The following is a 12,724-nucleotide window of genomic DNA, read 5'->3' as shown; positions in this document are numbered from 1 at the left end:
GAATAAAAAGTATTAAATTGTAACAAATGTAAAATTATGGGAAATGATTAAATAGCTTAAATGATAAAAGAAAGAGGGTTTAAAAGGCAAATAGACCCAAGGTCTATTTGGGCTGGACGGCAAGGTGCATGAAATAAGCAGGAAAATTGATGAATTAAGGGCAAAATTGGAATATTGCAAAATTTACTTAATAAACTAGGACTAAAGTGGAATTATCTAGAACTCTCATTATTTTTCTGCATTCTCATCAGCAAAAGCACCATAGAAGGGTTTTCTTAAGCTGGTTTTTCATATTTTTACTGCAAGTAAGTTCAATTATTGATTATTTCTTGAAATTTTTGTGTTTTTATGACTTTTACAACTAGGTCAACTTGTTGAATTCATTAGTTTTTGATTCTATGAAAGAAATTGGAAGTTTTTATGAATATGTGTTGGAAGTATATGATGATTTAGCATGGAATTAGAGTTTTAAATTATTTATATGCTGATTTTATTGAAAGAATTGAATAGAAAGTGAATGTTTGGGACCTAATGTTGAAAGAGTTTGAAGTTAGGGTTTTATGTGGAAATTATGAATTTAAATAATTGTGAAATAACTTATAATGTCTAGGTAAAGCATTAATTGGAAAAAAATTAGCTTCATTGAGGGATTAATTGAGCAAGGACTGAATTGTATGAACTGTGAAATTTGAGGCAAAAATTGAAATCAACATTTGCACTAAAACAGTTTTGGACAGCAGCAGTAGTCTAACTTTGAAAAATCACCATAAATTGTAGAAATCGAATTAGAAGATGAACAAAACATTAAATTAAATCTTATTGAGTCTAGTTTCTCATAGAAGAAACGGTATAAACAACAGAATTGTAGATCATGAGATATAATAGATTTTGTGAGACAATGTCAGAATGATTTCGGGTTCCCCTGTTTTGACTTTGGAAAATCATAAAAAATTGGGGAAAAATAATTAGGGACTTAAATTTATATTTTTAAAATCCTTAATGAGTTTATTTTCAATATAAACAAACATGGACATCATCCGAATTCTGTACGAAGAGATAATTAATTTTTAGTGAAAAAGGGTCGGAATTGTCAGACAGCAGAACAGGGGTGATTTTAAAGAATAAACTGTACTTATTGGCTAAACCAAAAATTGTAAAAATTTTATGATAAGAAGATATATGAGTCTAGTTTCAGGAAAAATTAGCGGATCCTAATTTGGAGTTCTGTAGCTAAAGATAAAAATAATTTAGTGATTATGGCACTGATGAGCAGCATTGGAATATACATAAGTAAATAATGAAATTATAAATAATATTACTTATAAGCGGGTTGAAGATGAAGTCAATACTGATAAGTGAATGATTTTACAATGATAGATCGAGAACTCAAGCAAGTCGAGGAAAAGAAAAAGTAGTGATTAGTCCTGAACTTTCAAAAATTTTGCAAATCGACCGAGTAAGTTCATATGGTTGAAGTTTAATGATTATATGTTAATTTTATGAATTATATAATGTAATATGTATGATGAAATATATTTATTGATAAATAGAGAATAAAATAACAACACGAAAATCGAATAAATGATTAAATTGAGCGGAATGTCGGATTTGAGTAATTCTGATCAGTGACAAGTGATAAGTGGTAGCCTCAACTACACTTATCTGATCAGTGATAAGTGACAAGCGACAAGCGACAAGTGATAAGTGGTAGCTTTAGCTACACTTATCTGATCAGTGACAAGTGATAAGTGATAAGTGATAAGTAGTAGTTTTAGCTACACTTATCTGATCAGTGACAAGTGATAAATGTGATTAGTGTAAGACTTGGCAGGACTATGACTTCAAAAGGTGATAAGTTATTATACTATGGCAAAGTGAAAGTGAAGTACTCAATTTTCCGTAACCATTCCCTAATTTGGTTAAAGAATGATATGTGACAAATGGGCCCAAAAGAATTAAAGGAAATGGATAAGTAGTAGTAAGTTTATACAAGGGAACTCACCAATGGCTATGGTTGACAGGTGAACTTAATAATTGTGTATATTGTATAAGTGTATAAATATTTGGTAAGATTTATGTTTTATGCCTATGAACTTACTAAGCTTCTATAAGCTTACATGAGTGTAATCAATGTCTCTTGTAGATTGACGTGGAAGTATACGGAGGATCGGATCAACATAGAGGATCACACTATCCAAATTATCTCCGGTAGCTTTTGTAAATTTCTTTTTGATTTATATGGCATGTATAAGGTTTGATGATTATATAAATACTAAGATTTGTTTAAGAAATACACATTAAAGTAAAGAATGATGAATATGTTAAATAGTATAATTATAATAATAGTATAATTTGGTATCAAATTGATTGAAATGAATTGGTTGGTTGGATTGGTCTTGGTTTTAAAATTTGCAGGGAAGGTTAGATATTTATAAAGGGGTTATATTGAGCAAAAAAAAAAAAAACTTTGGGATTTTGCGAAAAATTCCCTATGGTTTCGATTTAATTCTAGTTTGATCTCGAAGTATGTTTTGGGCTTTGGAGGCCCATCTAAAGGACGCCATGACATATTTTAGTAAATGAATAGTATTTAACTCGTATTAATGAAAAATTAATTCGGTAAACTCCGGTAATGCCTCCTACCCTATTCCAGCGACGAATACGGGTAAGGGGTGTTACATGCTCCAATCAACACCGGTCAATGGTCGGTCAAAGTAAATAGTGTTTTGGTTTATCTATTGTTGACCAGCATTGACTGACCATGTGACACTATTAGAATACACCTCGTGTTCTTTTATTATTATTATTTTAATATTATATATTATATTGATTAAAAATGTAAAAGAAGTCATATATAGTATATAAAAAGTTTAAAATAATTTAAAAATAATTTTATAAAATTCTAAAATATATAATTTTAAACTTTAAAAGTCAAAATAATTTTTAAAATTGATAAATTTTAGAAAAAATAAAAAATATTTAAAATTTAAGTAATTGCAAAAAAAAATTGAAATTCAAATACTCTTTTAGAAATTTATAATTATATATTTTATAAAAATTACTTTTAATCTTTTTACAATTTTTTTACATTTTTGTAATAATATTATTAATTTCAACTAATATATTTTCAATTATCATTTTTTAATTTTAATTTTATATTTTATAATTTATGTATTTTCTAAATAATATATATTTATTTCATTTTTATATTTTTAATGTGTATGTACATTTAGAAAAATAAAATATTTTTGTTCTTTACATAAATACATACATGACGCTTTGTGATTGGCTATAAGATTTTTTAACGTTTGTCAAAAAATAGACTAAAAAAATATAACTAAGTATGCTTTAGGTATCAAATTGAGATAAAAAATTTAAGTATCAAAGTGAAAAACGAGTATACTTCAGGACCAAATTGTAAATTAAATCTTATTTTTATTGTGATATAATTTTTTATATCTTAATGCAAAAAGCTTTTTCACCGACGTTGTATCTATACAAATTTTAAATTGGATGTTATTTTTATAAGCACACCTATATTCTAAATATTTAATTATGATACAATTATTGGTATATAACTATATATTTGTAAATATTTAATAATTGGCAACCAATCGGCTTAACTTAAACCATAACTAAATCAATTACCAATAAAATTGATAACGAGTTAACCAATTGAGTCAATTAAATCAATTATAATTGATTTTCACTCACTCTGCACAATAAAAGGTCAACTGATTTTATCTAAACATACTAAATATATAAGATAAGATCCACTTACACTAGTGTAAAACTAAATTAGTTTTATACTCTTGTACAACTTTTATACGATTAATATTTTAACAATGCAACCATCCTATTTTATACTCCATTCATATATATTATGCATATCAAATTTGATATAAATTTAAAAATTTAACTTTTCGTTTTATGTAAAAGAAAAAACTCTTTAACTATTATATATATATATATATATATATATATTAATATAGATAATATTTAAAATCGATACACAAAAATATTAGATCAATTAAAAATTATATATATGACAAGTTTAAATATCTTAATAAATTCAATGATTGAGTCGCGTAAAAATCAATCAAATAAAAGATTATGAAAAGATGTAATTATTAAACCACCCTCCATAATTTATTTATTGTTTAACCTAAACCCATTAAATATACTCATTCTATAACATCCAAACCCATTAATTCCCTCAACTTTTAAAATGATTACTTTACTCATTACAATTATTTTTAAAAGTATTTACTATAATATTATTTTTTTATGAGCATGAGATAATTTGGTATGTATGTATTGGAATGATAGATATGTGAAGAAAAAGAGGATGGGGGGATGAAATATAAAATTTCAACATAATAGAGGGATTAAAACAAAATTAGACCTAATATATAGACTACAAAGCTGTCAAATGTTTCAATGCAAAGCAATTGACCAAAATTTCGACTCTCTTTTTCACTCCCATCCATTTTGGTGCTTTCCAAAAATATCTCCAAAATTTTCGTCTAAGCAACAAATTATTCACTTACAGATCATACACTTCAGTTACCGGAAAAGGGAAAAAGAATCAAACCATATCAAAATAAAATCATTCATTAAAAAAAATCTTTGACTAACCTCCTTGAAAATATGAATCTTTCATATATATATTCACGCTGCGCGCCAGAGGCAAATAATATGTACGGTTTTCCGGCCAAGAGAGGAAGGAATCAAGTGTAGGTCTCCAATGGCTTCCAATGCATCTGTTTCTTTGACTTTTGTTTTGCTCTCGCTTAGTGTAAGCGTGGGTATAGGGAGAGTGAGTGTTGGTAATCAAGGATTTCGGCAAGGCGACAATGGGCTGAGAGGCGGTGTTTTGGATCGGCAAGAAGCCGACCGGGTGACCAAGCTTCTAGGTCAGCCGACTGTGGGTTTCAAGCAATATGCAGGGTACGTTACGGTGAATGAGAAGCATGGAAGAGCACTGTTCTATTGGTTTTTTGAAGCCACGAGCGAACCTCAGAAACGTCCTCTCCTTCTCTGGCTCAACGGAGGTAAAGTTAACACTAAAATCCTTTCTTATTTTGCTTTGAGGGTGCAAGAACATGGGATGGGACTGTTGAGCTGCTTTTCGATTTCAAATGAATATCGTTTTATCTCTAATTAACAGTTAAATTATGGTTTTAGTCCCTCTATTATATTCAATTTTGAGAATTGGTCTCAATTTCCATTCTAATTAAAATGCTGGAAAGCTTGTAACTTACAACTACTTATCATTGACATTATAAAATTAGAGCGACCCTACCATTTACTATACTCTTATTTAACAATCTGCTTTCAACATGTTATAAAATTACCAAAACCCTTTTATTTTCTCATAGTAACAAATATTGTTTTTAAACTATATTTATCTCATCACATTTTTAAATAAAATCTAGAGAAATATTCGTTATCTCAATTTTATCATTTCCATCAAAATAACATTTAATTTTTATATGCATTTTTCTTTTATAATTTTGTTACAAGCATTTCACTCATATAGTGAGTTTACTATAATTTCAAATTTGAGTGACGTAGAAACACTAAACTAATAATTTGACAATAATTTAGCTATCCAATTCCCAAGGATGAGGCTCATGTTGGGATTGGCTTTTACATTTATGATTGATTTTATCACATCTCCTTTTCAAGTCTCTATGGATTTGGCCATGACCTGACTCGTAACTTTCTTTCGCTTGGACCATTACTACATGATACACGAAATATCTTCTTATTTGCTATCTTCACATTGGTCAAAATTGTCATCTTTTGGCATTTTTCTAAAAAAAAAATCTAATAATTCATGCATAGTCATCTAATATTTTATATTATTTTATTATAAACATGTTCACAACATTATATACATATAAATTTTGGTACATTATTACCCGCAAAGTATAACCTTACTAATATAAATATGTCAGTTTACAATAATCATCACTATCACCATTTCTATCAAATAGACTTAAATACTTTGAATTTACAGTAATACATTTATATTAAATATCATAGTCAATAATTAAGAAAATAATTTAAAATATATTACAATGTAAAATTTATTTAATATGGTAATTTTGAGAAAATACTATACTGGTAAAGAAAATCCATATAATAATCGGAAACTATTTATTGTAGGTGTAAATAACTCCTTTTATCTTTCCACAATCAGTTCATCTTTTACCAAAGCTTAAAATTAATTAAAATTGCAGGTCCTGGGTGTTCATCAATTGGTTATGGACAGGCAGAGGAACTGGGACCTTTTTTCCCTAAGAAAGACCAGCAAACACTAAAGCTCAACCCTCATAGATGGAACAAAGGTATATCTGTGTGTGTGTGTGTGTGACTATGTAATTTGAGTATTGTTTCAATTTTTTTTAATTCTTTTTGTTTTCCCATGCAGCTGCCAACTTACTGTTTGTTGAATCTCCTGTTGGGGTTGGGTTTTCATATACCAACACTAGCAGAGACATCAAAGAACTTGGTGATGAAATTACAGGTGCAGAAAAAGAACCCTTTTAATGCAACAAAACTTCTAAAGATAAATCTCAATTTTCTGACTATTCCTTGTTTTCTTGAATGTTTAGCTAAGGATTCCTATGCATTTCTTGTGAACTGGTTCAAAAGATTCCCACAGTTCAAGTCCCATGATTTCTACATTGCTGGAGAAAGCTATGCTGGTATGAATGGCAATGTTTCTCTTACATAATACTATATTTTCCTCTGATTTGATCCAGTTGCTCCATAGCTTTCTTCATTAACCATGTTTGTACTGTTTTTAATGAAATTTCAGGGCATTATGTTCCACAGCTAGCCGATGTCATTTTTTACAAAAACAAGCATGTTCCCAAGTCAGATCACATAAATATCAAGGGAATTATGGTAAGGGTTTAATTGCACTAACATTCTTTTCTGTCATTAACTCGGATGGGTATCGAATGAGGGTATGCATCTTAGAATATACGTAGAATCCGGTTGAAATAGATTATGTCCAAATGGAAAATGAACTGTTTGATTGTAGAATAAAGAGTAGATAAAATAATTAATAACATATAATGAACTTTACAGATTGGGAACACATTGTTGGATGATGAAACGGATCAAACAGGGATGGTGGATTATGCATGGGATCATGCAGTGATCTCTGACAGAGTCTACAACAATATTAAGGTCAAATGCAACTTTAGTAGTGAAAATTCAACTCAGGATTGCAACGAAGCCCTCGATGATTACTTTGCCGTATACAGAATCATCGACATGTACAGCTTGTATAGTCCTATTTGTGTTATCAACTCCAAAAGTAGCAGTAGCAGACAACGCCGGACAATTCAAGGCATTGCTCCTCAGATACTGTCCAAATTTGTAAGTTTCGAACTTCTAAATTGAACTCCGGGTTAACCGCTTGTGACATATCCCCAATTTATATCGAATCCGGTTCCTGCAGGATGGATGGCACAAAACACCAGCAGGATACGACCCTTGTGCATCTGACTACACAGAGAGTTATTTCAATAGGCCAGATGTTCAAAAAGCACTTCATGCCAATGTTACCAATATGTCCTATGCATGGACTCATTGCAGGTATTATCAAAATTCATTCCCATTTACCAAATATCAACTTTAATCAACCACCTTGGGACAAATACATTAAATTCGAGTTTTTTTATTTGTCTGCAGTGATGTGATCTCAATTTGGAGGGATTCACCAGCATCTATGCTTCCTACAATTAGAAAGCTTATAGCAGGAGGCATTCGCATATGGGTTTTCAGGTAAAATTTTCTCAATTATCTTGAGAAAACAAATGAACTTTCATGGTAGAACTTTAGTTTTGGTTTATCGTTTTCCTCCCCTATTTGCAGTGGAGATGCTGATGGGAGAATTCCAGTCACTGCAACTAGATTAACCCTCAAAAAGCTTGGATTAAAAACCAGTAAAGAATGGACAGCTTGGTACACCTACAACAAACAGGTGCTACTGCTATGCTATTTCATGTGAAAATATATAGTTTAAATAGCCTTTACCGATGCTTACTGATTATCGCCCTTTAAAAATGATTACATGAATGAATCGGAATAATTCCTGGTTTTCAATTTACTTCCTTTTAAATGTCACAGGTTGGTGGATGGATGATCGAGTATGATGGGCTTACCTTCGTCACCATTAGAGGAGCTGGTCATCAAGTTCCAAGTTTCAAGCCAAAGCAGGCACTTCAGCTGGTTAAGCATTTCCTGGCCAACAAGAAACTGCCACACAAACCATTTTAGGTCATTATTGCATGCATTATTTTGGGTTGAATTAGAAGAAATATTTTTTTATTAGCTTTTTTAGTTAAGGGTTTACTTGGCATGAAACTTGTACAGCATTGTTTCATCCATTGCATAAAGTGAAAGCACATTTTGAAATGAATTAAAGCTCCATCCTCCTAGTTTTTATTATTTTTCCGACATCTTCCTTGGGATTGTAGGAATGTCATTTAAAAAAAAAATCGCCATTTTCAGTTGTTTTATAAGAAAACCATGAAAGCATATTATATAGTATTCTAGAACTAAAAACAGCGTCTCGATTATAATATCCAACGAACCCTTTGGAATTGATGATGATGATTGCATTCGATTATAATTGCTTATGTGGAAACCTTTTTTTTTTTTTTCGAAAAAAGAGGTACTTTATTTTAAAAATGAAAACGATAAAATAAGAGTCGTCACTAATATTTTTTGATGAGGTGTGATTGAGTCATTTAGTAATTTAGTCGTTTTAACAAAAATTTATATTTATTGAAAAGATGATTTTTAGTCTACAAAATCTAGAAAATGAGTTCGAAAGTCAGTTAAGCACGAGGAAGGGTTAGTACCCTCGATACGCCCAAAATTGTTAAAATATGATTTTAAAAGTATGATCTTTTGTTAAAATATTATTTAATTAAATTTTAAATTTTTTTGATAAAATGGCGTATTTCACGTTAATCGAGGAAAAGAATTATATTCCGTAAGTTAGGACACAATATCTTAAATCCCCAAAACGAGAATAAACACCGAAATTATTTATTTTGAAAGATATTTGATTTTCTCAATTTTTGAAAGAAATCATACTCTGTAAGTTAGAATACAATTTTTCTTAATACCGAGATTATTTTTAAATTTTTTTTAAAGACATTCGTATGTTCGGATTTATCGAGAAAATCAAAACACTGTAAGTTAGGGAACGACTTTTCGAATCTTGAATTACGAAAAATTGTTTATTATTAAAAAAAATGAAATTTTATGTATCGAGCAAGGACTAATGTAACACAATTTAAAAATGTGAACACGAATCACGGTGTTAATACGCATAACAATATAATAATAGATGCAATAATATGAGCGACAATAATAAAATGAGCAAAGATATAAAAATAAGATAAATGAAGACAAGGCTAAAAACAAAAGTAATAATAAAAATGAACTATAAAAGAGTTTAAACAAATAAAAAGCAAATAAATAAGAAAATATTTAATAAAATAAGTAATAATAATGATAATAGTAAAAAATGATAGAAATAATGTTAATAAAGATAATAAAAATAGTAAAAAATAAATATAATGCTAATAATAATAATATAGAAAAATAGCAATAGTAAAATAAAGATACTAATACATAAATATAAATAGAGATATAATACATAAAATATAATAATAATGTAAATATAAATAGATAAATAAAATTAGATAAATAATAATAGTACTAGAATAAGAAAATAAATATAGATGGAAATAAAATAATAGTAATAATACAATAGTAATAATAATAATAACAAAAATAGTAATAATAATAGTAATAAAAATAATAGCAATAGTAATGATGATGATGATGATGATGATGATGATGATGATGATGATGATGATGATAATTATAGTAAAAGAAAATAATAATAAAATTGATTAATTTAATAATAAAGTAGCTAAATAATTAAACAAAGAACTAAATTGGACTTAAAAACAGAAATTTGGGGCAAATTTGGAATAAAAAGGAAAAAGGAGGACATATTCGAACACGCGAATAACATGGAGGGACTAAGAGGGCAATAATCCTTTCCCTCCAAAACGCACAGCTTCAAGGGGACTAAATTGGAAATGAAATAAATTAAAGGGCCAAAATTAAAATTAAAAAAAAACTTGATTGCATAACCATGAAAAAGCGGAAGGGCCAAAAGCGCAAATAACCCTTCCACTTAAAAACAAGCGGATCCTAGCCGGACGGGTTGGGTCGAATTGGGTTAAGGTAAAACGATGTCGTTTTGGGTGTTCAAAGCTTTGTTAACGTTCCAAATACGAAAGAGAAAACTATCGAGAGAGAAAAAGATGAGAGAAAACATAGAGAGAAAAGAGAGAAATTATAGGAAGAGAACTTGTACTATATTCTGTTAGACTAAATGGGAAGATTTGCTATGAAAAAAAATCAAAAGAAACTCACTCAATAATACTTATTGAATTGTATACAAAAGACACAATGAAAAACGAAACTCAATACACTTTTTATTCACTGATTTACATCCTTTATATAGGCTGAAACTACAACAACTTTAGCTAAAAATAGGATAACTCAGAAGCAAAATCACAATCAAATATTAAACCATGATTTTAGCTAACCATTTAACAACTTTATTGAAACTAATTTGAATATTTCATCTACTAATATGTCCAAGATTTTAGGCCACTAATTGAGTTGGTGGTGAACTTTGACACTCCCCCTCAACGACAACTCTAAACCTTTTCACAATCCTAAGTTGTGAGAAAAACTTTTCCAACTTAGTTGTACTCAAGCCTTTCGTGAACAAGTCTGCAACTTGGTTATCAGTCTTGACATAGGACAACTCAATTTCTCCTTGTAACACCTTCTCCCTAACAAAATGGTAGTGCACCTCCACATGTTTGGTCCTTGCATGAAACACAAGATTTTCTGCTAAACGAATAGATGAATGGTTGTCACAATAGAGTCTAGAGGGGTATTGCATAATCAATTTTTTGGTGCAAATCTTCCATAAGTTGCACTAACCATGTACTTTCTTGGGTTGCCATAGTTGCTGCTTTATATTCTGCCTCTGTTGTCAATAAGGACACAGTTGGTTGTCTTTTACTACACCAAGAAATTGTCCCTGAACCAAACTTGAATACAGAGCCAGTGGTTGATGGTGTATCGTGATCCCTTGCATAGTCAGCATCACAATAACCAACTAGTTTGCAAGCCTCACCTTTCTTATATAGAAGACCATAATTAAGAGTACCCTTCACATATCTTAGAACTCGTCGAACTGTTTCCAAGTGTTGTTTCTTGGGGTTCTGCATATATCGACTCGCTACCCAACAATATAAGAAATATCATGTTGAGTTAAAGTTAGGAAAATGAGACTACCTGCAAGTTGCTGATACATCAACCTATCTTCTAAGTCTTTCCCTTCATAAGCACAAAACTTGGTGTTCGGTTCCACTGGTATAGTGATGGTCTTACAATTGAGCATTCCAAATTTCTACAACAAATCTTTTGTATATTTCTCTTGACAAAGAAACATGCTTCTTTTGTATGATCAATTTCTAGCCCCAAGAAGTGTTTAAGTTGGCGAAGTTCCTTTATTTGAAAGTGGACTGACAAGTTTTGTCGAACTTGGAGGATTTCTTCACTATCATCTCTAGTGATTATCAAATCGTCTACATATACCAACACTATTGCCAACTTCCCTTCACTAACTTTGACAAACAAACTAGAATATGCATGAGCCATAATATAACCAACTTGAGTTAAAAATTTAGCAATCTTACCATAACATGCTCTCGGCGATTGTTTTAACCCATATAACGCATTCTTTAACTTGCAAACATAACTAGGATGAATTCCACTCAAATCCAATGGGTTGATTCATGTAAACTTCACGATTTAACTCTTCATGCAAAAAAGTGGTCTTCACATTCATTTGCCACAGCTTCCAATCTTTGCTAGCAGCAAGAGCCAAAAGAACTCGAATAGTAACAGTCTTTGCCACTGGACTAAATGTCTCTTCATAGTCCAATCCATATTGTTGTGAAAATCCCCTTACAACTAATCGAGCCTTGTACCTCTCAACTAATCTACCAGGACAATACTTTATTTTATAAACCCATTTACAATATATGGGTTTCACATCTAGTGGATGTGACATAAGTTCCCAAGTCTAATTTTGTTTCAATGCAACAATCTTTTCCTCTATTGCTTTTACCCACTCAGAATCTTGAGTCGCTTCTTCATAAGTTGTTGGCTCGACCAAAGGTTTTTCGTCCACTACAGCTACATTAGCATATTTCAGATTTTGCCTACGAAATCTGGTTGATTTTCTAAGTTGTGGCTGTGAATTTTCTTTACCCTTTGGATTGATTTCGGCCTCCTGCCTCTGATGAACACCATTTCGCCAAGGATTTGTTGTTGTCTCAACAGCTTCATTGTCTCCAATTTCATCATTAGCTGTAGGACTTGGTTGTATCTCAAGAAACTGCTCCTCTATTTTCTCTTGGGGTTGATCTTTTTTTACTTCAGAATTTGGAAACTTCACTTGTTGTGGATTCCACCAAGAAGAAGTTTCATCAAACACTACATTGCATGATGTGTAGCATTTGTCAGTCACAGGGTTACAACACCTCCATCCTTTCTTTTGGTTATCATATCCAACGAAGATACACTAGAT

The 12,724-nt window shown here is 30.5% G+C and overlaps 2 protein-coding genes across 2 annotated transcripts; one reads left to right on the top strand and one right to left on the bottom strand.

The window, feature by feature from the left end:
* Window positions 1–4,421: 4,421 nt before the first annotated feature.
* On the top strand, window positions 4,422–8,551 carry LOC108463091 (serine carboxypeptidase-like 34). Its single transcript, XM_017763035.2, has 10 exons — window positions 4,422–5,054; window positions 6,249–6,356; window positions 6,440–6,535; window positions 6,624–6,716; window positions 6,830–6,918; window positions 7,105–7,398; window positions 7,481–7,617; window positions 7,714–7,806; window positions 7,897–8,005; window positions 8,152–8,551. Exons 1-10 carry the CDS (start codon window positions 4,748–4,750, stop codon window positions 8,299–8,301), a joined length of 1,476 nt encoding a protein of 491 aa, XP_017618524.1. The 5' UTR covers window positions 4,422–4,747; the 3' UTR covers window positions 8,302–8,551.
* Window positions 8,552–11,009: 2,458 nt separating this feature from the next.
* On the bottom strand, window positions 11,010–11,790 carry LOC108462222 (secreted RxLR effector protein 161-like). Its single transcript, XM_017762199.1, has 3 exons — window positions 11,674–11,790; window positions 11,425–11,539; window positions 11,010–11,368 (listed from the first exon to the last, which is right to left on the bottom strand). The coding sequence occupies exons 1-3, from the start codon at window positions 11,788–11,790 to the stop codon at window positions 11,010–11,012; spliced, it is 591 nt and encodes a 196-aa protein (XP_017617688.1).
* Window positions 11,791–12,724: the final 934 nt, after the last annotated feature.

The sequence above is a fragment of the Gossypium arboreum genome, chromosome 13 (assembly GCF_025698485.1).
Source record: "Gossypium arboreum isolate Shixiya-1 chromosome 13, ASM2569848v2, whole genome shotgun sequence".
In the NCBI taxonomy this organism is placed as follows: domain Eukaryota; kingdom Viridiplantae; phylum Streptophyta; class Magnoliopsida; order Malvales; family Malvaceae; genus Gossypium; species Gossypium arboreum.
The sequence above is the reverse complement of the archived record's forward strand: the minus strand, read 5'-3'. Positions and strand labels throughout refer to the sequence as shown.